We start from the raw sequence: 26,095 nt of genomic DNA on the forward strand, positions 1-26,095 counted from the left end.
GACACCAGGATGGATTTCTCTTCACTTCATCCATTCTTCCCCTCCGAGAGACAGACAGCCACTTATCCTAACACCAGTTCAAGTCTCTGACTTTCCTTTCTTCACTGTGGCTTTTTGGATCTGACATTTGAACAAATAATGTTGTTGAATAGTCTCCATATTGTGCTTCCCTCAGGGCAGAGGCAACACCAAATTCTCTGGAGCCCTTTTGGTCTTCTTGCCTGTGACCCACACACACTGTGATACCCAGATACCGGGACACTGCTGGTCATCCTTGGGGCAAATGCTTCCACTTCCCTGGAGGATGGCTTTGAGGTGGCCAAATGGTTGCCAGGGATGCAAAGAAATGCCCATGGGCATTTTTGCATCTTGGAAAGATGAGAAAGAAAGCCCAGAGAGTCCAGCCTAGACACGCTTTGCTCAGCTGAGAAGACACCAATAGGATCCTCATCAACAGCTCAGCAGCCCCAGAACATACTGCCAGCAAGTGTTTGCTGGCAAAAAACCAGATGGTCCTCACTTGTGTGCACACTGTCTTTGACAGATACATGGCAAGCAGCATTAGGGAAGGTGAAGCATGGGAGGAAAGGAAGGCTGGAGTTATCCAGGAAAAAAGCAGTGGACTGTTGCTGCTCTGCTCATCCTTGGTTCAACCTCAATTTTGACTTTGGTAGCACAAATATTGGATTTTAGTTCTTCACGTGGGCAGTCCATTGCAATGGATCAGAGTAAAAACTGCTGTGCTGGATTGTTACCAGTCCAGCCACACACTCAGGTATGTGAGATGCCTCCCTAGGTCTGTGGGAGCAGCCCACAAACCCCAGCCAGCTCATCCTCACCACCCACCCCAGCTCATCCCACACTGCACTGCCTCTGGTGCTGCCACACCAAAGCCACCACAGGATGACACAGGCACAGACCCCTAGCGCTCACCTTTGAAGAAGAAAGCCTCTCCCCGGATCTGGGCCACTGCATCGAACTCCGTGTTACACCTGTTGGGCACATCCCGCCTGAACCTGTGGAGAGATGCCCAGGTGAGCAGGACCCAGGCAGGCAGTGAGGGACTGTGTTCCCCTAATGCCTCCTATCCCACGGACTGAATCACTCCTGCTCCTGGAGAAGACTACAGGCTGTGCCCATCTGTCACTCCTCATGCTCAAGCCCAGCCACGAACACGGGGATTTCCAAGGCGAGCTCAGGCAAATATCAGCCTGAAAACAGATTGGGCTGACAACCCTGAGCCACCAGATGCCACTGCTGGGAGTCAAGCGAGGACACTATCTACACATCCACCAGCTCGTGTAGCTGGTGAGGGCGGAGCTGGCTTCCCACTCCCAGTGGCACAGCTACCAGGCCAGCTACCCCAGGGAAGCAGGACACGGAAAGCAGACAAACAGCCTCTCGCTCCAGCTGCTCCAGGGCTAAGCTCCAAAGTGGCAGTGAGAGGTGACAGAGCTGCAAAGCAGAAAGCAGCTGAGCCTAAACAGAGGAACCCAGAGGAGCCAGGTGATATCCAGTGAAAGATACCTGGCAAGTGGTAGCTGGGATACAGAGCTGCTTTAACAAGGTGGGTGATGAAGAAGTATGAAGAGTATGAAGAGTATGAAGCACCGAGAGAGCCACAAAGCTCACATAAGAAATGATGACTGATGGAGGAACAAGGAAAGGATGCTGGGAACCTGCACAGAAAAGCTGCTGTGGGTGACAGGGAAGCATAAATCTATTCTGCTGATAGAAAAATTGTGCTGGGCTGCCAGCAGCAGCTTCACTGCCCTCTTTCGCCACAAAATGACAGATGTGGAGGCAAACCCCATCCACCCTCTCAGCATACAAGGTAGGAACGAGGGTATGGCATTAGCAGGCTTGCTGCTGCTCCTGCTGCTGGGGTGAGATGGTGGCTTCCCACAACAGCAGAGAGAGGGCTCTCATATTCCTAGTTGCAAACATGGCCATAAGGATCATGGTGGGCAAGTGCCTTTAGAAGCTATCCACAGAGAAAGGTAACTAATGGCATTTGGTATGTTGAAACAAAAGGAATGTGAGGTGAAGGTGACCTATTCCATCTCTGCCACTCTCACTTGAGGCACTCTTGGTGTCTGGCAAAAATGTGTGTGACCATCACCTCCTGCCTTTTTGTTCAGTGTCCCTTCTTCTCTTAAGTGTCCTGCTGTCCTGGTCAACATTTATTAATGAGCCCTTAATGAGGCCATACCGGTTCCTTGATGACACTCAGTGTAAGCAGTCCTTTGCCAATGCTAACCTGCGCTGGAGTCAGGCTACCAGTCCACTTGTTCCAAGATTCACTCCCTCAGGTACATTAGGCAGTTGCTCACTATGGAATGATATAGGTAAGTTATGCTTGTGCAATTCAGGAGACTGCTGAGGAAGTTTGATTAAAATTCCAGCAAGGATGAATTTACCTAAGGATGATGGTGACAACTTTACACTAATATGAGTAAAAAATTTGAGTTTTACCAAAATACACAGAGATCCAGAGAGAAATAACTAAGCCAGAGTGAGCAGGCAAGATACTGATGAAGCAGAGCTTCACTACTACACATCCTTTGCAGGAAGGGAAGAAATTTGACTTACGGCACAGTGGAGCGATTCTCTGGCAGCTCTGGCAGGACTGGATGGTCATCTGTTTTGCTCACTTCAGGCTTGGCTGTGAGGGACACAGATTCCCTGACTCCTGTGTAGAAAAGAAGCAGTAGTGGGGAACACAATCCTCCCCGCAGATCACCCCAGAAAACAGCTATTCCAGTGTGCCCTGCCATGGCAGGAACAGACCATAGCCACATGAGGGATGCAAACTTACCATAGAGTTGCCAGATCCGGACTTTGTCCTCATAAGGCAGGTCGTACTTCAGAGGATCTCCCACTGGACCTTGGTAGTAGGGTCTCATGATAGACTCTATGGCAGAGATGTGGGTCAAGCCAATGGCATGGCCAAACTCATGGACAGCTACAGCAAATAGGTCCATCCCATGAGTGTCTGGAGATAAGGGCAAAATTGAAATAAAAGTCACTAAATGCTGATAGTAATTGGGGGATTTCGATGGGCTGCAAGGGCTGTAAAAGAAAGTGTAGGTTTATGTTGGATAAACCAGAAAGAGCTTTGGAATAGGTAAAGTTTGAAAAAACAATTTCTTTTCCAGTTGGAGACTAGAGTGTATTATATGAAAATGGAAAGTAAACCAGTCTTCAGCCTACACCAGCCTGGGTATCACCACCCTTATTTCCAGATCACTGTTGGCACCTGAGAAAAAGCTGGACAAAGGCCTGAGACAGCAACCACATCACAATCATCTGCTGAGTGGCACTGCAGAAGCTGGGCCAGAGCAGTCATTCCCTGCACCTCATCATGCCTGCTGCAGCTGCTGACACAGCCTTTGCATTGCCCAGAATACCAGATTTCTGCAGCCACCAGCCAGAAGCCGGTCACATCCTGTGACAATGAGCCAAGCCATGTGCCCACCTGCCCCTGGTGCTCTGCGGGGCTTTCCCTGCTGGGCCTCGCATGCTGCTGCCCCGGCCAAATCCATCCCTCAGCCTTCCTATATGCACACAAACACATGAATTTTCATCTGTTTATCAGCCACCGACCTGCTCATCTCACTGCTGCCCTGACACAAGTAGGTGACCATATCCAGCTTGTTTGTACAGGATTTACCATCTTCTCCTGTTACACACCTTGTGCTGACAGGGCTGCAGCTCTTCTGTCTACTGCCTTTGGCAAACACTTTGACCCTCACACACCACAATGGGCCTTAGGGAGACATTGTTGAACGTCAATACCTCCTTTGATGACTTTTTTCCTTCAGCCTGGGCTATCCTCTACTATATTCTCTTTCCTCAAATTTCCTTATTTGCAATCCAACCCCCAGTGCCTCACACCACACCCATATACAGACCAATCCTATCCTCTCCAGAGCCTGAGAGACTCATGTAAAGGATTAATGCTCATTTCCAAACATAAGCCAGTGCTACCAAAGCAAAGGAGGAGCTGCTCCCGGGACTTAGCCTGCTTAGTGCATTCCCACTACTCAGCTCCAGACAGGCTGGGCCACATGTCGGTGCAATTTCTGCCCCTCTCTGCATAGGAATGTCCTGCGGCAGTATCAGCAATGATTTTAAATGTGGTTCTTACAAAGATCAGGATGTCAAGTATTGTAATAAAGAAGCAATGAGCTTGGAAAGATCCCTGGAAGGAGCCCTGGGGAGTGTCACATTCCCTGAGAATGATTGGAGACAAAGGAGTTGGCTTCTTTGACATCTGAGATGGCTACTTTTTTGCACAAAAGTAGCCATGCCTGATCCTGCCCAGTCCTTAGTGCTCCTCACCAGGCGTGGGGTTTTGGAGCAGGGAGAGATCCTTTGCTGAATTTTGCCTTTTCCTTCGTGACTATTATTTACAGTGTCTGTAACCAGGCGAGATTTTTATGACCTTTGCTGTTTTCCCTGGCACTAAGAGAGAACAAGACATATGCTCTCTGACATTTTAATGCTAGGCTGACAACCTTGGGGATATTATTACATCGCCTACCAAGATGTTATTTTTTTATCAGTAGAGAGAACAAAATAAATAAAAGATGAAGCTCGGGTAGCTCCAAGATCTTCAAAATAGAGGGCAGCTTTTCGCTGGCAGGCTCATCCCCTCATCCCTCGGTGATGCTTGGAGGAGCACTCCCTGCAGGACTGCTGGCTCTGAGATCACTCCTTCACAGAAGTTTGCTCCAGAAGGAGCACTCCCAACCCCTAGCTGCAAAACTGACTCCATCGCTAAAACATTCATTGTGGCAAGCTGCTGACCACAGCACTTCCCTCTGCCCTGTATGTCTGCTGATCAAAACTGCTGCTTTTTCTTTTTCCTTCCTGATACGAGCCGTCAGTTGGGGCTGCACATCAGCATGAAACAAGGAGCAGGTGTAATTCTCAAGGATCAGTCTGTCCAGAGCTTTAACCTTCGAGTTCACTTTGAGACCTCCTCCAGCACCTCTGGCAACCACTCCTGACCACGAACATTCAGGGGGATGGACGGAGGTCAACCGGTGGGCAGGAAGAAGGCATTAGCTTCTTTCAGAGAAGACAGGCTTAAACAAACTCATTAAGCTGAGGCAGCAGGATCCCACTAGGAGGCTAGTGCAGGAGGTGGCATGACAAGTACATTAGCAGCTGGTGGCTGCAAAAAAGACATTCTGTCAAAATGCCTGATGTGAAGGCTGGGGACCTGATCCCCACATAAGGTTTTGCAGCTGATGAACACTTCTGATACAGCTTCTGATACTTCCTCTCTTATTAAAACTCTGCTTTAGCCAGATGAGATGAAGATAGAAAAGAATAGAAGTGCAGCTTGTAACCATCCTAATGTCTGGTAATAGACAGGAGATGGCAGGAAAAAACTAGACCTTTTTCCCAGAACAACAGAACCCTTTATATGTAGGTCAGCTAATACTGTACTTTAAAAATAGGAAACTGGGACTTGTGGCAGTGAAGGCACCCAAAAGATGTTGAAGTCAGAGAATGCAGTCCCCATCCAAGAGCTCCAGCAGCTTCATACTCAACCTGCAATCTTTCCAGGTCTCAGAAGAGATGGGGACTGCAGTTGGGTGATGGGGAGCTCGGCAATTGCTAGCAGGATAAGGAGAAACATGGAGATGCCATTGAGGCTTCCAGGAACATAAGACTGTCCTCAACACTGCCTGGGTTGATTTTGCTAGCAAGGCTGAGAGAGGAATCAGAAGAAGACGACTTCAGGGATCCTGAAGCCTGGGGTGAAGGTGTGACAGAGGCTAAACCACTCCAGCCACAGAGCAGAAAAGGGAAATTGAGAGTCTTTGTGCTTGGCTGCAGCTCTCCCACCCTGACCTACCTGATGATCGGAAAGTCCAATATTCATCATCGTCAAAATGAGTGTCCCCTGCTGCGTGATGGTCTCCAGGGAAGAAAGCATGAGCCACCGTCCCACCAGGCCCATCAAAGGGATAGCCATCATTGTGATCTGCCTTGGAGAAGTCTATCTGGATGTCAGCATTGTTTCCTGCCACTTCATGGAAATTCAGCGGGGTGATGTCACTCCAGACCTTCAGGGCATAGTACATCAGGGCTCGGACAGTGTCGTGGCCCAGGTGGGACTCTTTTGGGAAGGTGCGAACTCTGAAATAAAGAGGGCAAAAAAGAGGATGGGTCAGTAGCATGAAAGATCTCCAAGAACCATCAGAACTCGCTCTGCAGGTGCCTGGTGCATCAGAGACAGAGTGAGGCCTTCACAGATTTTGGTGTTTTTGGGCTGAGCTGGAATGGAAGAAAAGTCAATGTTTCCTGTATAAACCAACTTTGAAAAAGAATTCCTAATTTTGTTGATTTAATAGAGGAGTTGAAAAGGCAAAGATGCAACAAGGCACCTTGGCTTCTAAAGGAGTATATTTAGATAATCTTTTGTTGACAGTTCTGACAAAAATGTACACGCTTTCCAAGCAAATGTACTGTTGACTGAGTAATTATTGACAAAAGCCTGTTCTGATGGATAATTTCTGGCCAGCTCTACCCCAGTCATAACAGATACTTTATTTTTTGTGCACCAGCACACCAGCCAAAGTGTTGTCATGGTTTGACAGATTTTTAAAGGCTGAAGCTATAATTATGATCACATCACTTACCCTCCTGCCCAATATGTACCAGCATCACTAATGTGACAGCATTACTTGGTACCACACCACTTCCCATCACCAAGGGGCAGTGATGACCTGACTAAACTTCAAGAGGTAATTACAGGCGTCAGAAGGGGATGTCACATCACTCAAGCTCTTCCCAAGTAGCTATTGGAGTGCTGGGAGGCACCATGGGTGTGAAAAGGGGAGTAGGAACAACTTGCTTGCTGAGTTTGGGAACACATCCCACATCCTCAAGAGACAGGCAGCCTAAAGGAGGCACCAGCTTTGGGCCAGGGCAAAACTGGTAAGGGTTAAGTCTCAGATAGAGCAAAAAAGGACTCATGAGAATAAGCAGAAATCTCACTAACAGTTCCTCTGAACCACTTGGAAAGCTCATCCTAGAGACGGTGGGAACGAGTGGATGAATCAGGCAAAATACATCACAGCTAAATGAGCAAAAATCGTTCATATATTCGCCTTTGCTATCCCTTGACTCTTTGGGCAAAGAAAAACCCTATTGTTTAATCTAAATGAGTTACATACATGTAACATACAGATGATTGTAGGACTTCAAAGAAAACATATGTGTAAAGGAGACAGCACAGAGGTACAAACATTATGAGTATGGGGTTAGAAAAGACAATTTGCAGGCAATTTTTAGTTTATAGAAGAGACTATGTCTGGATCTAATTCTCTAGAGTAGAGAAAAAGGCGACCTGAGTTCCAGATATTCATCAGCTAGCTGTCTTCATCTTTCATAACACTCCTCGGGACTTAGGTAAACCCTTTGCTGCTTTAATTTCTACTGAATAAATACATGTAACACACACTATGTTTAGCCCAGGAATTATGACCTTTCTCCAGGATCATGGTGCCTAAGGCACAGAGTCACATTTGGGGGCACTATCTGCTCTTTCCTCCTCAAGCCCTGCTTGTCACATGAGCTGTTTTCCTTTCCTTTTCTTTCCAGCTCTAAAATGAGGATAATAAATCAGATCTCTCATGTACAAGGATGGTGGATGAAGAGCCCTGTCTAGAGAAACAAATATTATTAACATTCGTCCCCAGATCTGACTCCAGAAGCATTAGATTAAGGCAGAAACAGTATCAATATCTATTTTACTTCTAATAAAAAGTACTACACCTCTGAGCTGACCCACAGTTTATTAAATATGCTGCACGTGTAAGTGAAAATCCCTTATCCTTTATTCATTATCACTGTAATTTTTCAAGAGAATCCTATCAGAGTTTTTTCAATTCAGCATCTGATTTGATTGCTGGAGCTCTCCTAATTGTTTTCCATGAGATTAGGAAAGGACTATTATGCTGATAGGATGTTTGTTGGCCTTGCATCACCCAATTCCACTGAAAAGGAGGCACATTTCTAACAGCATGCAGATAAATAAGCTTCTTCCTACCTTAATTCATTATTATTATTATTATTAGTGGTAGTAGTAGTAAATGGTGCTTAGGTTTCAGTGGAGAGAAGCACGCCTTCTTCTTGAATGTAAATCCCTTCTGAGACTCCTCTTACAGAACTGGGATCTTGAGCAAAAGCCTGATGTGATTAATTGGAGAGAAAGCTCTCTGCTCCAGACAGCCTGTGCTAGCCAGAGAGAGCATGATGAGGACTGGGCAGCTCAGTCCCTCCAGCCAGCCCACCAACATTTCCCTAAGCTGTAGGGTCACTCACATCCCTCTGGAAATCACACTCTGGGACATCTTGAGGAGTATCCATCCCTGTGGCGGATGGGGCTATAGGAGAGAGCATCAGCCACAACACTGGAACTTGCAGCTGCTGAACAAGATGTAGTGTTGAGGGGCACAACTAGATGCCAAGGAGAAAAATCTCCCCTCTGCATTTAGAGCTCAGCCAGGCAGCAGCATTGCCATGCAGACAAATCAATGCTGACTCTCACACAGCTCTGCCGGTCCTTAGTGAGGACCCTGAGTCACCTCCTTTGCTTGACCCATCCCAAACAGACTTTGTATCTGGGATGGTTAATAAGTAGAGACTGGAGAGGACTGATCTGCCTCTGTTTGCCATTGAGGGGCACCCACACCTATTTTGATTGCTGGCTTCCTTATTGGTTTTTGTCCTTCCAAAGACAAAAATGGGAGAGTATCAGAGATGGTTGAGAAATCAATAGCTTGTTAATGAAAGCACTCTTTCCTTGTCCTGAAACCACAGACAAATAAAATAAATGCAGAGAACTAGCAAACACAGAAGGCTAAGGACAGCTTGATAAACCCACCCTGATTTTTCTTGGAAGGGGAAGGAAGAGGGGATACTTGAAAGGGTAGACGCTTGCTGCCTTGGCAAAGGTGCTTTTCCAGCTGCCAGAGCCATCTATGGAACAGCAGTTCTGATCCAATGCTATCCTGGCAGTTCTGCAACACTGCCATTGTGTGCAGGAGGAAAGCAGTGGGTGTTTGAACCCTCCATCACCCCTCTCCCAGCACTTAGACTATCACCCAAAAATGTTCAGTTTTTCGTTCTCCTGCACTTTATCACACAGAGAATGCCAGTCACCCTCAAGTCACTGTGTCTCCACACACCTGCCTGCTTTCTGCTTCAGCTGCTGGGGATTTTCCTATGAGGATCCCAGTTGACTGTGACAGGGGCATTACAGCGACCTAAGGCAGCTTGACATCGAGAGGTGACAGTCTGCCACCCTTGGGCACCTACGGGACAAAGCAGCCTAGGCTTTGGATGGGAGGTCTCCATGGCAAGATGCCACTGATTAAAGGGGAAAAGCAGGAGGGCAAGGCCCTTCTGGGGATGTGAATGCAGAACTGGGGGTTGCACACCCTTCTTGACTGCCACACCTCCATGCCTGAGTAAATCCTCACCTGGGCTCAGGCAGTGGCACCTCGGACACTCACAGCAATGGTGGGCACTGACTGGTGTCACTGTTCCCCTGCCAGCGGGGTCTGCTCCCACGCCGGCAGCCCCATGGCCTGAGCATCAGTGTCAAAGGCTGCAGCTCTGATGACTTGGCACAAGGAAGTAGTCCTTAACTACAGACAGATGAAAGCCAGCTCAGTTCAGCACTGAAAGAAGAAAACTGGGAAATTTTAAAAGCTGAACTTCCACGGCTCCCCCTGCCCCAGGGAGCGCAGAGTACAAAGATAGGGCTTGGCCCTGCTGCTGCACTTCCCAGGACTGTGGGGAGACAGCAAACACTGGGAAGAAATGGAGATGCCAGCTATGAACTCCCCTTCTGTGGGGCGTTACCAGAAGCAATAAAGCAAAATCAGCAAGTGAAAAATAAGGCTGCAAACATGAGGGGAAAGTGACTGTGGGCAGCTGCAGCACTGATGCCAACAGAGGGCATCCACAGCACACCACTGTCTCAGCAGCTGCCTTGGCACCTGGGGAGAGCACAGGGAAAACAAAATAATAACAAAAACAATCCTGTGAAAAGAAAATTTATATGCTGTAATAACCTGGAAACTCTACAGAGAGATGAGGCACAGAAAACCATCTTTCTGATGCTGTAATGGGATGCTACAAGGCTGTACCAAGATATTATGAGGCTCTACTGTGAGCTGTGCAGGATGCAGTCTGTATTGTTTTTCTCCCTGAGCCCTTCAGTTCCACAGGTTGGTTGTACTCAAAGGTAAAAACAACAAACCTGAATGACCTGTGTACCTATTAAAATTTTGTTTGCCCAAAACTGCAGTGCATGTGCCAAAACATGAGTGCATGTGCCTGTTCCAAGGCCCTCCTTTCCTACAGCCCTGCTTACCTGTTTATTCAGCCTTGCAATTGTTCATGTTTTTCTTCAACTTTTAAATCCATGTCAGAGTAGCATTTAGTTTTGTTTTCCTCTTTTAAAATCTTCAAGCAGTGTGTAAAAGGTAAGCAAATAAAACTTTTATGTCTCCATTGGTCGATTTTCATGGCAGTTTCTGAAAAGCCAGTTTAAGCTCAAGACCTGGAAGTAAATACTACACTGGAGTTTCTGTAATGCTAGAATGTTCTTCTGGCTGCAACCTGCAGTTGTAAAATACAGCCCTTTCTTGGACAAAAGCCAAGATTTTGTAAATGATCAAAGAATAAAAAGCAGAAATTACTTTGTCAGGAGATGGATTTTTTTTTTATCCCTTACATATAATATTGTCTCAGACTTAAACCCCTTTTTATGGCAATCCTTGCTGCAGCATCACAGTTCCCAAGAGGGTGGGAGGTGGGGGATATCCCAGGGCTGCATCCACCAGAACAACTGGGCTCCATTTCACCTCCACATTCCTTTCCAGCCTGGACTTGAGGATACTGTGTCAGCACATCCAAAGTCCTGATGGCACCTGCAGTGCCAGTCCCCCGCATGTGCTGCCCAGCTGTCACACCTGCCCTGCCTTGGGATATCACTCAGGTTTGTCAGGAGCTTCTGGGCTCAGGCTGTGCACAAGCCATGTCCCTGCACTGGCACTCGCAGCTCCCAGAACACCAGGGCAGGTTTTCTTTTTACCTCCAAAGGATTTTCTCCTTCCTGAAATGTGAAGTTTATTCCTCTTTTCCCATCAAGTCAAGGCTGGGCAACAGGGAGACGGGCTGAGTTTTTATAACACGGGTCACTTCACAACATGAAGCCATCTATGAACCAAAATTCTTTCTTCCTGAAGCTGAATTATGTTTATCTTTTCTCAAAATAAAGTCTCAAAGGAATCTGCTGGAACATAGACCAAATCTCTGCTAAGGCCATAGCTTCAACATGTGTCGAGAGCAACAGCCAAGCTGAGATTTGTTACTGCAGTGGGAAGAGGAACTCTCTCTAAGGGCAACGCCAGGATCAAAGAGAAACTTATTATTAATAAGGAGAATTTTCCATAGGATCCACATGTATTATCAGGACAGTACAAGCACCTCATTCTGCACATTATTCTTAGAGGAAAAATCACTGCAGCACATGGTACTTGAGGGGGGAAAAATGAGTCCCAAAAAGCACAAATCTCGGTGGGACAGAGATCAGTTTGCTTGTCAACCCTGATCTGCAGCATATTTCTGAAAGCTGCACCCAAACTTCTGTGTATCACAGATGCAGAGGGACCTACACGTGTCACTCCCTGACACTGAGGGAAAAATACTCGCCTGTGGCAAGGATTAGGAGAAAAAAGTGACTTTGTTACCCAGAAAATGCTCCTATGCTTGGACTTGGGTGGGGCAAGAGAAGAAGCTCCAGGCTTGGCAGTTGCCTGAAAAAGCACAAGAGTCCTAATAACCTCAAGAAGAAAGATGCTCTAACAACCATTGCAACGTAGCGAAAAGCTCCTAGCTAATTCACCAGCCCAAACTGCACCATTCCCAGGCATTGCCAAGTGGGTCCAAGAAGTCACTGCTGAGACTGTCAGGAGAAGAGTTAAAATAAATAATCTATGGGGTCCTGGGAGCCCAGAGGGACATGTTTTAATCATCACCCTAAAACTCACTCTAAGGCCATATTTAACAAAGGTGACTGTGGAATTGGTCTTTTGCTGCAAGATTTCAGCAGGGATAGATGAATTCCTACCTCCAGGACAAGTTCCTTTTGCTCCACTTGGTGACAGCCTGGGCAAATCGTTTCCTCCTGGTCTCTTCAATGGTGAGGTCAGGCAGAGAGCAGCGAGGGGTCTTCATCAGCTCCAGGGTGGCTTCATCTATGGTTAAATGAAAAACAAGAAATCATAGGAATGGTGAGTTAAGAAATCCCAAGGGGGCAAAGAGAAGGGAAATGAAGTGCTAAGAATGAACCAAAAGAGCAAAAATCGATGCTCAAGACCCCACTGGGGCATGGCACCAGGCCCAGCATGTCATGGTGACACCCACGAACACTGAGCCCCCCACCTTCCACTGCTGCTCCCACCACTGGACAGCAGTTCCTGCTGGAAGCCCACCGGTGGCCAGCTTTGATTATGTTAAAACATATTTCTTTAAGTATTCTGTTTTGTTCTCTCTTGATTAATTTCCCAGTATTCTTCTGTCAAGGAGAAACATTCACATGTAAATAAACTCCATCTCTGTTAAGCTAGGAGCTCATTTGAAGAATGTCCATGGTTCTTCTTATTAATTATTTTTAATGAATGAAAGCTTGAAGTGTCTATTCTCACCAGCTGAAATGTAAAAAAGTTGTTTCATTCACTCATTTCGCTGCTGGCTTGACCTCTTAAGCTCTGCTTTTATGAACAAACCCACAGCTGTGATCTGCCCAGGGCAGCCATCCCTTCCACCCCAGCCCGTTTTGAACACCCCCTCTGAAAATGCAATTTGAATGGCCACTCCTGTTCCAGGGTCTCCTGCAGCTTGTGATGCAGTGGAAGATAAATTATTGCACGTGCTCAATTAAGACCAGAGAAAGGAATGCAGAGTGTTGGGATCCAGCCGCAGCTTCAGGGGACCAGCAGAGGGATGCTGGGGTGTTGAGATGAATAGAGACCCACCTGCTAATTAGTTGCTTCTCCTTAATTGTGTCCCGAGCAGCAGAAGCACACTGACCCCATGATGGGAGGGCCACGGAGGGGAGGAGAGCAGAGAGGCACCCTTCTGCAGGCTGGGATAATGATGGCTTTGTCTTTCCCTCAATGAAGGCACTGAGAGAAATGACCCCGGCCACGCTGGTGAACCCGTGCTGCTTCAGCCTGCCCTTGGACTGCTTCGTCCCAGGCAGATGTGCCTGCCACACACACTCCACTGCCTGCCCCTGTGGCCAATGGAGCTGCTGGAGCAGATGATGGGCTCCCAAGCTGGCTGGGCATTACTGGGGAGTACCTGGAGCTGCTGTGGCTCAGTGAGATCCCAGGAGACCCCTATGCACTGTGGGCAGGAGCAAACACAGTTGGGGTGATGCAATACCATCCTTCTCCCTTCCCTGCCTGTGCCCCAGCAGCAAAGAACCCAAAATATCTATGTATACAAATTGGGAGGCTTAATCAGGATTTCTGGTCAATTCAATTTGATGCTGCAAGTAAGGCTTTGAACAGAACAACTTTCTCCCTTTTTTCCCCCTTGTCTTTTTAAATTCTTTTTTTGTTTTACTTTTTTTTTTGAACACACCAAGAGCTATTTATAAGCACACTAAGAACCCCAAGTGTCTGTGGGTCTGTTGAAATAATTGCTTGCCTCAGGTTCTTGAAAACACAAGGAAACAGAGCACCTGAGCCATGTAATTACTCTTACAGCTGCAAGTTGGGCCACGTGAGCTTTCTGTGGGGCTTTTCCTGATGCTGCTCCAGAACACAATACCAAGTCCCTTCTCCCCCATGGACCTGCAAGAAACCATCCCTGCCTTGCTCTGCACCAAGGAGAGGAGGGGTCATGAGCCACTGACCTAGGACTCCTGTGGCCTCAAGCCCCCCGAACCTCTGCATGGCAGTGATGGCCTTGGTGAGCTCCTCCTGCGTCTGCAGCTGCCCCGTGACAGGGTCCGGAGGAGGCAGATACCCAAATTTTGTCAGCCAGTCCTGTGAAACAAGGCGAAGGGGAAATGAGAAAAGGAAAGGAAGGAAATACAGACACAGGGAGAGATGCTCTGAAGGTCCTCTCTCTTCAATGCATCCTGATCTTGATGATCTCAAGGGTCTTTTCTAACCTAAATGATTTTGTGGGGGTGGCTTATTTTACCTTGACCTTCACAACACTAGGATTTATTTGGCAATAAACTCAGCCATGAAGTCTACGAGCCCACTTTGTGCCACACAGTCATCCAAGACCTGTGGCAGATGACCTCAGCATTGACACAAAACTGAGCCCTCCTCTCCACCGTTTCCACACTCCCTGGTTTAATCTTCCTGCCAGTTGCCCTGAAGTATTTACAGCCAGGTGTGGGTCTCTCTTCCACCAGCAGAAAGCAGCAGGGACCTGTGGAACCCCTGGATGACCCTCTTTCCAAAAGCCTAGGCAACCACGGCCTCGTGCCAGTGATCCCCTTGCCACAGGCATCTCATTAAACCCAAACCCACTGTTAAATCAGAATTTGTCTCTCAAAGGACAATATATCTTTAGGAAGATTTTTCTTTCTCTCTTCAGGCTAAAATTGATGGAAAAAAAACGCTATAAATCTCCTTCTTACAACTGCTTTTTAAATGTCTCATGAATTACCTTTCTAAATCCTTTCTTACCTTCCTTCTCTCTCCCTCGCTTCCCTTGGCAGAAGGATGAGCAAGGAATAATAATAATACTGCATGCAGAGGATGCCATAAACACTTGTCCTCTATTTTCTTTATCTGTATCAAACATTGATCTGGTGAGCCTCTTGAAGACTGATATTGATCCAGACTTCCACTGCAGTCAATACATCACAAATTTATGGCAGCCAGATTAGTGCCAGAAGCCAGTACCTGCTTATTGCTACATTCAGAATGTCTCATAGTTTGGTGTCACCTGCAGCTGCCACCCTGAATGCCACAGAACTCCCAGCTCCTCTCTGCAAAGTCCAATTAAATAGAGTCACACTTACAGGGCTTTATGACATCTCCTCAGGCTTGGTGTGACTCTCCATTGGGGAGCATGGCTTGCTGTGCTGGGTTTGTCACCAGCAATTCACTTCCCTCCCCACCCTCCTTCAGAGTTGTCTTATTTCATTGGGATGGTGTGCTCAGTAAACAGCTTATCTGACCATTTCTTGTTGCTTAATGCAACTCCATTAGCCACCACCTTGCTGGGAATGTGTGAGCATCATCACAGCCCTTCCTTGCCATCGGGCTGATGGCCAAGCCCAGCGCCGTCCCCTCTTCTCCCCTGCTACTAGTCGTCCCTTTGCAAAGCCAAGCAATTTCTGACAGAAATTAGAGATACAATTAATCTTTGATTCTTCGTGAGAGATCAGATGTGACATGGGGGTCAGCAGCTGGCCCATCAGTTACTGAGGATGGTGGAGTTTAATTTGGTTTCTTCCCGGGCTATGGAGACAGTGTCATTTATCCTCTAATGACAGTGGAGACACTACAATATCTGAGACAGACACTAACAAGGCTGTTCTTGGGGGCTCCTGGGGATGGAGGTAAAAGGCTGGATGGGGAAAGCAACAGCAGAGTGATATCAAAAAGTTGTACAAGTCTTCTTTCCTTCCTAAACCCAAAGGACAGAGAAAGCACAAACACAAACAGACCCCCCAAAGCAAATCAGGGGCTCTCTACATACTAGATGGAATGAGTGGTCAGAGATCACAAATCCTTCACCTGATCTACCTTGCAAGCATTGATGTCCCTTCATGTGATTTTCCATCTAGACCATCAAGTTTATCCTGCTTTACTCAGATCCTCTTCAGTTGTATAGACCTTTGTGATACTACTCTCATTCAGTTCTTTCCTGTGTAGGGGTTCTGGATGATTTCCTCTCTCCATGTAAGAAAAGCTGATTCATAACATTGAACTTTAACATTTCACCTTTGCTGTGGCAGAAAATTTCATGAGACCGAAGCTGGCTTGAAGATGAGAAAGAACAGGAGAAATTGTCTGGCTAATTATCTGTGTGCCCCATGAAAGCTTCTTAGATATTTTCTTGTCCTTAACAATGACAAAGGCAAAACTTGCATACTTCCATAAATAAGAATATGAAAACATTTTCCATTGAGACGACTTCAACACATTCCCTTCTTATTTCCACCTTAATAAAAAAGCACTTTTTTGCCAATTCTCATTAGCTTAAAATGTTTAAATGAAATAGTAATTCCAGCTGAATGCTAAAATTCTGTGAACATATTTCTTGCCTGAGTTGGCATGATAAAAACTTTTCCTTAAAAGTGTACTGTGCTAAATGAATTGAACTACTCCCAAGAAAATATTCAGCTTCAACAACTATTTCAAAAGTAAAAACATTGCCTAATCAAAAAAAAATCAGATTAACCCAATGTCTAACCATATTCTGGCTCTAAGAGAAGCTGGGAACAAGCGGGGCTGCACTACATGACTCATTCCATGCCCCAGCGTAGGTACCCTGGTCTGGGGCTCCCATGATCCTGTATCAATTTTTTGGAATCACCACCAGCAAAGATGGGTCTGGGAGCCAAGTCCAGAAGGAATCTTCTGATTCAACTCCACCATTGAACAATACAGAATGAAAGGCTTTGCAGTGGCTCAGGTCCAGGAAAAACGTAAACAAAAAAGCAAAAAGGAAGAACTGCATGCCTGGCAGAAAGGTCCAAAAGCACCCACCCATCTTTCCCTCCTCTCCACCAGCTAAGCACAGCTGCCAGCAAGAGCCCTGGTGTTGCTCAGCCCAGAGCAGCAGCACACACATCGCCTACAAACCACAGCTGGGATGCTTAACACACAAAGCAGTGTCCCTTCCGGGGGCCAGAGGCCCTCTTGCCCCATTCCAGATGGTGGGACTTGCACCATGTCCCCAACAGTGGGAAAGAGCCATTGGAACTGTCTCGGGACAGTGGCATTAGGAAAAGTGGAAAAAAAAAATTTTTTTTTTCATTTCCCCCTGCCTCTACAATCTTCAAATGGTTTCATTTTACCATCCTACCGTGGGTGGTACCCAATAAAAGATTTACAAAGTCTTAAACCGACTGCTCCAAAGCAGAGCTTGCCTTTGCAAAGGGACCGTCGGAGCGGTCACGCGGCCGGGGCAATGCCAGTGTTGCTCCTTCACAGAGCATCTCCACTCGTGTTTGGAGACTGATTACTCATTTGGCTGGCTAAAAAGAAACTGTATTTATTTTTCTCATCCCCCATCCATAATGGGGGAAAGCCTGCTTCTTGCCTTAAAAAAATGTTTAATGGAATCCACAGATCTACAAACCTACAGATACTTTTCACTTCTTTTTTTTTTCCATTTGGAGAAGCACAAAGTTAAGAAAAATGGTAATGCAGTCATCCCCTCTGCAAACAAGCTCTGCTTCAATTTTGGACCTTTTTTTTCTCCTAAAGCCACTTGAATGGAATACCAGGGAGCAGTCAGGGACTTGACCCTGGAGCTTTCCAGGGTCAAGCGATCACCCAGAGCAAAGCATTGGTCCCACAGTAGTGAGGCCTCTGGTATTACTTATGTGGAGACAATTTTCAGATTAAAATGGCAGTTTCATTTCTTTCATCTCTCTACTTCCTTTGTATCAATATCCTTTTGTTCTAGTACCTACTTACCTGCTTCATTTTAAAATAGACATAGATATTGTCCCTATTTTATTGAAGATTTAGGAGCGCTGTAGGTCTGCTTTTACAAATATTAATATTATGTAAGATGATGGGCTTATTCAATTGCCACAGGCAAAGGAAAGACTCGGGCAGCAAGTTTTCTTCCTGTTTTTTTTTTTTTTAAAGAGTGGTGGGTTGGCATTTCCAAGAAGACAAACTAATTCGGGATAACAAGGAGAGGATAAACAGGATAAACAGAAAAACAGAAATCAGGATAAGCAGGAAAATTATACTCAAGCCGGCTCCACAATTCTGCGTGCTCTTGTAGTATTAAAACGGCCATCTATCTAAAGCTTAGGCCCAAACAATCAGGATTTTTTCACTTGGAGAAAAACACCCTTAATATGGTTGTAACATTCCCTTTGCTCGCGGATAGAGACTGTTATCCTCAATGTACCCAGCCTTTTGCCAAACAGAGAGAAGAGCAGAGCTTTACCACAGTCCCTGGCTCCTTGGCAGATTCATGGACCAGACCCCGAGCTTTGCACCACTATCCCAGACTGTGTCCGTACCCATCCCATCAAAACTGAATGAAGAAACTGGGGTTAAATTGAGGACACTGCTGGCAGTGCTCTGCCTGAGGGTGTTGGTGGCGATACCCATGGGCTCTGCTCCCTGGTCCCTGTCATGCCCACCAACATTTCTCCAGGCACCTCTTTGCAGCCAGTGACTAACACACCTCCAGAGATAATCTGGATGTGCAACATGCACTGAGAGGATCCTAGTATGTCTCCATGTCCAAATCTTTGGGGTAATCCAAGGCTTGAACAGAAGCAAGTTGTTTTCCATTGAAAAGATCCCTTTTATTAATAGTCTTTGAAAAGCTTTACTAAATTGCACCTTTTCTCATTAATCAAGTGACAAGTTAGCTTTATTTATTTAAAAAGGATGCTGTCATAGCTGGGAGGTTAAACTGTTGCTCTGACCTGACCCTGGCCCTTGGCTTTCTGGGCAGGAGCATCCCAGTCCCTACCCACTGTGCTCCATACCCTGGGCTGCAGCAGGAGCACAAATCACCCCACCACTCTTCTCCATGGCTCATCTCCTGCCTTCCATGCTGGATAACCACAGTGAAGCAGGCTTTGTTTCAGTGGGGTCGCCCAGGGGTGAGAGGATTTTGAAAGCTTCCTTTCCTGCCAGAAGTCCCTGCAGCCATGCTTCACACATGCAAGGGAAGAAAATCCAAACATACTATTCAACAAAAGTAATGACCTAGATTAGTAAAATAAAGCTACAACTCAAACATCTGGAACTAATTTCCAAACTACACTTTGCTTTCTCTCTGCAGCTACCATTAAATAGAGTGGAAGCTTTTAAAATAATAATAATTTTTTTAAATCCCCAACACCACAAACTAGATTAAAGGAAATTGCTTTGAGCTATTTGAGGTTTTATTCCAAGTTATCGAAGGTTTACAGTATTAAAAATTTTACAGTCATTTTCCTAAGATCAAAAGACCCCAGGAACAACACCCGTTAATTAGACCAACACGTGGTGCTGCAATACTCAGAGGAGCAGATTCCTGCAAGGGAACAACCTCTGGGCCCCACAGAGCCAGCACTTCCCTTCCAAAGGTTGCCACACACCTCTCTAATGAGCTATCGCATGCACGCAATCAGCTGATTAATTCATTAGGAGAAAAAAACTGCAGTTTGGATTACAACCAGGATTTTGGCTGATGCCACTGCTGAACTGCAGGACCAGTTTCATTAGCTGCCATCAGAGGAGTTGCTTGAATTCAAATAGCTCTTTAATTTGAGCAAACGTTGTGCACAGAATCCAGGGTGGAAGCTAATGCAGGTGCTGATGACTTCTGCTTCCTAGCCCTTGCTTTAAATGTTCTGTTAGTGCAAAAGCCAGCAACTGGATGCTAACTTGGCTGCCTGTGGGTGCTGTCAGATGTGGTCAGGTCTAGAATGTAACTTAATGATCATTTGAACAGCTCTGCTCATGTTACCTCTCCTGGGTATTAGGGGGAGGATGTCCTTCACCTGGCAAGGTGGGCACAAAAGAAGGTTCTGGTCATTTGGAGACAAGGTTCATCCACCATGCAAGAAGTGTTACACAAGGTGTAAGCATCTCTTTGGTTGGATGGATACCCAGAGCTTTCCCAGAAACACAGACTTAATCAAGAGATGTTGTAGAAGCAGAAGGAAATTCTCTGCAGACCACAGAAACAGCCTTATCAACCCCTTTGAACTGAAGATCAGAGAACCAATTCCCACCCATTGAAGGCAGAGCACTGCAGCACAGCACAATGTTTACTACAGATGGCTTAGATTTCTTTTCAGAGTATCAAAGTGTTACAAAACATATAAAATAAATATAGTTTATGCTGCATTTTCAACATAAATGTGTATTTTTTTTGGTGGAGATTTAATACACATGGGCTTTAGGGAGTCCTTCAATTACTGGATGTTTCGCAGCACATCCTAAAAATTTTCCCTCAAAGTCAGTGAACAATGCAAAAATAAAACCAAAAATAAAACTGTGTGTAACTGAAATTCCTCATCAAAAATCAGTTTCAACAGTAACAGTTTCCTGTTTCTACATCAGTCCTAGTTTTCCACTATGCTGCCTGTCGTGGTGAAGCATCCTTTGTCAACACTGAGTTATCTAGGAAGGAAGAGAAAAATTGCCTAGTGTATAATGGCCTCTTGAACCGTGATAGGAAATTAGGTAAATGATTGAATTAGCATCCTTTTATCTTGCTATGGAAATAGCTCTAAACCACGTAACTCGTGGCTGTGTTTATGAAAATAGCCCTGCTACACTGTGCAGGTGCAGTTGGAGGCTGCTTGTGTGCACAGAAGGCTCTCACCTGGCAGTGCCATGTCTCAGTGATGGATGCCTGCAGTCAGATCCTGTGCTGAACAGCAACCTTGGGACCTTGGCTCTCCTCAAGTACCCTCAGCACCACTCACTGCCAAGGAAAATGCCAGAACTTGCATGGAAAATAAAAACACAATGAGTTCTAGTCCTCTAGTGGGTACAGAGGCCTGTAACATCCCTGAAGGGGAGCTAAACAAACCCTGTGCTCTATTCCATTGAGAAGCACAATATGTAACTACCATTGCAACATATGGCTCATAAATACTGGCATCAGTTTGAATGTGCTTTCAAACCCACTTTAGAGGATGTGTGCCCTAAAGCAACCTAGGTAACCCAGGCTGTGCCTGGCTTTGCATCCTTCTGTGTGGTAGCTGTTGGATCAGTTCACAGCTCCATTTACACAGGATGAACCAATAGTATGGTCTTGATTGACAAATCCAGGTAGGATGGACAATGTCTAAGCAGAGTAAAGGAAAACTCAATTCCATGTTAAGAGATGGAACAACAGGAATCCACAAGGCGCCACTCTTGAAATGGCTGCAGATGATGTTCCCAGCTCACACAAAACCCCAGGACAGGCAGTTCTGGACGCTGGCTCCCTCTGGGGACCAGCAGCCACCCATGTGCCCAGACCCGGGACATCCTTTCCCCTGGCATCTCCTCCTCTCTACCAGCATCACCCACTGTTGTGCTCTGAGCAGGTATGACAGGATCTAATCTAACCTCAGATCTGCTGTGACAGGGCTGAATTAAATGTTACCAGATCCAGTTCTGACAGCATTTGTAAGCCCAGAACTCCTCTTCCCGTGTGCCCAGCTGCAATCCACATGCAGCCAGGGAAGAGGTTTCCCAGCCTGACACGGCACAATAAATCACAGTGAGTGATTGCTTCATCCATGAGGCAATCCTCTCTGTATGACAAAAAGTGAAAGCCAAGACTTTGTAAATTGGGAGTTTTCTGGGCACAGGACGGGACTACCCGTGGTTTCCTGGAAAATTTTGTCCAAGGGTCATCAGAGTCCAAAGCTGCCTGAGGGCTGCTGTGAGCAGAGCCAGCTGGACAGTGCTCCTCAGGAAACATCTGCTGGAGATGGACTGAGGGAACAGAATGTGCCTTGACCTTCCTCTCCCCATGCTCCTCTACCCTGTCCCCTCCATACAGCAGGGAGGGCAGCTTCTGTGGCCCCTGTCTAAGGGAATTCCAGCTTCAGGAGGCTCCCTGAGTCCTCTCAATCACTGGAGTAAGGACACCTGCCCTGCACGCAGTGGGGAGGCTCTGTCAGCACATAGATGTTTGTGGACTTTCACTTAAAATCTCCAAGCCTCTCAAGTATCTAACATAGGGCTATTGACATCACCCAAAAAGACTGTGCAGAGAACTTGCAAACACTCCTATCTTCCTGCTGGATTGAGACCAAGATGAGCAAGAGAATGATGAATTCTTTTAAAAGAAGTATAAATTGTGCTTTACCAAAATGAGAATGCACATGGTTTTTTTAAGGGGTGACAGGAGAGGTTATGATTTTGCTTAATGAGTTTAATGAGGCCCATCTCACCAGACCTGAACAGCACGTGGCTTATGGTATGTAGGGAAAGTGAGTGTTACAAAGAGAGCACAATTGCAGTTAAATCTATACTCTCACCCAGTCTCACAGAGATGAGCTCCAACTCCTTCCGTTCCAGTCATTAAACAAAGCACATCTGGCAGCAAACAGAACAGGCTGCTATACATCCAAACAAATCCTTGCTAACTCCATTTATCAGATCCCTTTTTAGGACAGTGTCTTCTCCAGGATAGACTCCAGACCCGTCTCCCTGCAGCACGACCAGGAACAGCAGTTTGCCTCGTCCTATTCACATCCTTGTTCAGAGCTCTCAGTCTCCATCCCAGCCCTTAGAGTTGAACCTCCTAACTGATTCTCCATTTACAGCAGTCAAAAACATTTTACCTCGATTAATCAGCTCAGCTGCACATCTTTCTTCCCCTCAGTTCGCAGATCAGTGTCTTCCTTTCTTCCCCTCATAGCATCACACTTCTCTTCAGCCAGCTAGGCTTGGTAGCCCAGCCCAAGATAATATCAGGACACAGGCTGCCTGTTTAAATTTGCTTGCAGCATGGCTCAATATCCCTTTCAAGAGATTTTAGAAATTCTACAGTCCTCTGCAAACTGGGAATTCAAATGCTATTATCACCACGCTCAGTGCTAGGACTGATCCAAGGACTCGTAACAGCAGGAAGTGTCCCTGTGTTTACCTCAGGCTTTTAGATCAGGACTGAGCTGCATCTTCCCATTGAGTTTTTAGTAATGAAAATATTCTGATGTTAAGAAATCCATAAATCAGAAGCTCTGCTGGGATGTGAAATAGCACATCCATTTGGGAGAGAATTAAACTCTATGTCTCCTGTCCCCAGATCTACATGACTACAGGAACAACACATTTTCTTTCAGGTTGGCTTTGTTGCTTTCCCCAGTCTCTTTAAAGCAGTGGTATTACAATGAGCTTTTCTTGTTTACAGGTTCTTTCTAGTAGCTGTACGAGTGTCTCAAACAGTTATTGATGCCGTGGGCAACTGGTGAACAGAACAAAAAAGAGCCTTCTGGCTTCACAAGCAAGGCTACTAAACCAGAGGAAGCAATAATATCACAATTCTCAGGTGACCAGCCCTCAGGTGAAAGTACCAGGAACTCTGCAGAAGTACTTCAGGACCACCCCACAGGCTGCATGAGCTGGAAGAAATTACCCACAGATAGAAAAAAGCCCTGCATCACCACATAGTGTTGGACGTTTTCAAAATGTGGCAGAAAAAAAGAATAATTATTAAAACAAAACAACTAAAATTAATAATTAACTGGTCCCGTTATGACCAGTCCAGAGCATTTTCCTGTGGCTACCAGATGATTCTGCTTTCAGTGGGAATCGGTGTTGATCGTAACCAGAAAACAACCAGAACAAAGCAGAGACCAAGAAAATCCTCAGATTACACTCATCTCCAGAGGGATTCAAACTATACTGTGCCTGACTTTGGCAAATGAGTTGACACATTCAATATAGAACTTGCTTTAACTGGAACTTCCCTCACCCCAAATGCTAATTTAAGGAATAATAAATCTGCCCATCTCTAAACAGTCTTATTTTATTAGATATTACAAGTCATGCTGAACTATGCAGCACCAGCCATGTAGGTACCAGACCACCATATCTGGGCAAACAGCAATAGCCACCCCAGCACAGAACAAGAGTTAGAGCCAAGGACAGAAGTCCCAGCCCCTCTCCTCACCAAGGACCTGGGAATCCCTCCAGTCATGTAAGTCCCTGTTCTGGAAGCCAGGTAAAAGGCTAACTGCCCCAGCACTGCTCATCTCCCAAACCCATCCCTAGCTTGGTTTGACTTTTGCATCATAACCCCTATAGCATAAACAGTAAAGGAAGATAAATGTTTTTATCTTGCTGGATCTTTGCTAAAAGTACATTTCCCCTCTGTATATGTTGACAGGACAAAGCAGATGGCTGTAGTTATGGCCAGCCACTACTCTGTGCTTGCGAGATTTATGCCAAACTTCAACCTCTGGTCCCTTCTCAAGATCCATTCCAGCAGGAGCAATTCTAGACTATTTTTTGATACCAATCAAACTCATTACATGGAAAGAACTTATATTCCTACATAAGCAGAATATGAAATACAGAGAAACTCCTGGAAGAGAGCATCCTGCATAGCAGAGCAGAAATCCATCTGGTAAATTGGACACACTTAATCACATCAGGTTTGCCGTGCCCTTCTTTTTTTTTTTAAAAAAAGGACCATATATTTTTACTCCTAGAGCTTCATGACACAAGGTCTGTCAAGACATTTGATTGAAAGTGCCAAAAGTGGCCATCTGTATCACATCACAAGCAGACTCCTTCTCCTTGTGACACCAGGACAGCTCTTCATCAGGAGCAGAGACATGCCCTGGCATGTTGAGTGGACCACTGCTCTCTTCAGCTGTATCTATCAAGTACCATTTGTTAACTATATGGGAGCCAACCGTGCAGACCTGCTGTCTCCTGCCCTAAATACCACAAGAGCATTTTCATCTCCTACTAAACCTTGTTCAGAAATGCAGTCTGCATCACCCTGCCACTGCAGAGTCCATAGGTACTTCCAGTTGGACTACACAAACTGCCTGCAATTTGCTGACATACCTATTTCCAAAGCTGGGAAAGACACAGGGGTGAGGACCCACGTGTGGCCATGGCTGCAGCACCCTGAGGGCTCAAGGACTTGAAATGGTGAGACTACAACAGAAAGATCAGCAAAATCTGCTGAAAAGGTTAAGGACAACAGAATGCACATGTCCTTGGAGGCACCAAGACAAAGAACCAGGTTCTGCTGACTGCATGGCATAGGGTTTTGCCTTGACCACCAATGACCTTCTTCAGAAATGCAGGTAATAAGTTTCTTCCCCCTAAAGAGCATGTTGATTCCTTTTGATTGCAAAAGGAAGGATGCTGCTGTGCTCAAATGGCAGCTGTCACAGGAGAGCCATAAAAATATCAGTGCATGTTACTCCCCTCTTTAGCACAGGAATGAGACAATTTGGTATTTCCAGGCACCTGACACTTTCTGCAGCTCCAGCTCTGCCTTTTAGAAAGTGTTTTGGGGTACATCCAGCAAGGGTACTGCAGAGAGCTTTCGAACAGCATTAAGCAGGTTAGATAATGAGACCCGTCTAGCTGTGATAGTCAATTAGCTTTGTTTGGTTCAGTGTTTGTTATTTTGGAGGTTTTTTCCCTACATGCCCCAGCCACCGGTGTAGACATTATCCTTTATTTTCTTCCATAGCAAGGGCACCTTGGTGTGAGCAGATCTGCTGATGCTGCGGTGCAATTAATCTACTTTGGCAGACAGCTGTACCCAACCAGGGCCATAACAGCAGCCACCAAGGTAGGACAAGACCCCTTCCTCAAAGGGATACAACTTTCAAAGCTTAATTAGGACAAGTTCAGTGATCAAGCCATTAAACCAAGTTAACATTGTTCTTGGTAAAATAACCAATAAAATAAAAACATACACCCTTAAGTTAATGTAAATTTAGGCTTTCACATTGTCCATCCCATATTTGTCATTGCTAATCTAGCAGCACCAAAACAAACATTCTTCTGGCAACAGGAAAAATAATATGCCTTGATGAGCAATGGTATCACTGGCTTTAAGACTGCTGCTCCACAGGGTACACGGATCCTCTCTTTCCTCCAGGATCTCGCCATGTCAGGAACAGAAATTGTGGCTTTGCATACTGCAGCGAGGTTTAAAGCTGCAATCTGAAACCCAGCCAGCCTGTAAGCAGGCAGGTACCTGGGTGACAATCCCAGCCCATCTATTGGACCTTAAGTGCAGATGTATCATTGGCCAAGGAAATGGTGACTGAGATTGTAACCCATCACATGTGTGTGCCTGAGAAACTCAATCTCCCAATTTCAGGGCACTCACAAAGAATAAAGTGCTTAGT

General features: G+C 45.9%; 1 protein-coding gene across 2 annotated transcripts in view; it reads right to left on the minus strand.

Annotated features, from left to right (window-relative positions):
• The window catches only part of MMP17 (matrix metallopeptidase 17), a 50,708-nt gene that overhangs the window by 6,316 nt on the left and 18,297 nt on the right, over positions 1 to 26,095 (minus strand). Inside the window, exons 2-7 of one of the 2 annotated variants that reach the window (XM_088175784.1) lie at positions 13,961 to 14,093; positions 12,167 to 12,293; positions 5,873 to 6,156; positions 2,819 to 2,995; positions 2,593 to 2,692; positions 934 to 1,016 (exon numbers count right to left, since the gene is read on the minus strand). In XM_088175784.1, the coding sequence (XP_088031910.1) occupies positions 934 to 1,016; positions 2,593 to 2,692; positions 2,819 to 2,995; positions 5,873 to 6,156; positions 12,167 to 12,293; positions 13,961 to 14,093 (904 nt within the window). The remainder of the gene's footprint in view (positions 1 to 933; positions 1,017 to 2,592; positions 2,693 to 2,818; positions 2,996 to 5,872; positions 6,157 to 12,166; positions 12,294 to 13,960; positions 14,094 to 26,095) is intronic. The other variant, XM_088175785.1, reaches the window with a different exon arrangement.

Source organism: Sturnus vulgaris, chromosome 19 (assembly GCF_052056855.1).
Source record: "Sturnus vulgaris isolate bStuVul1 chromosome 19, bStuVul1.hap1, whole genome shotgun sequence".
NCBI classification, from domain to species: domain Eukaryota; kingdom Metazoa; phylum Chordata; class Aves; order Passeriformes; family Sturnidae; genus Sturnus; species Sturnus vulgaris.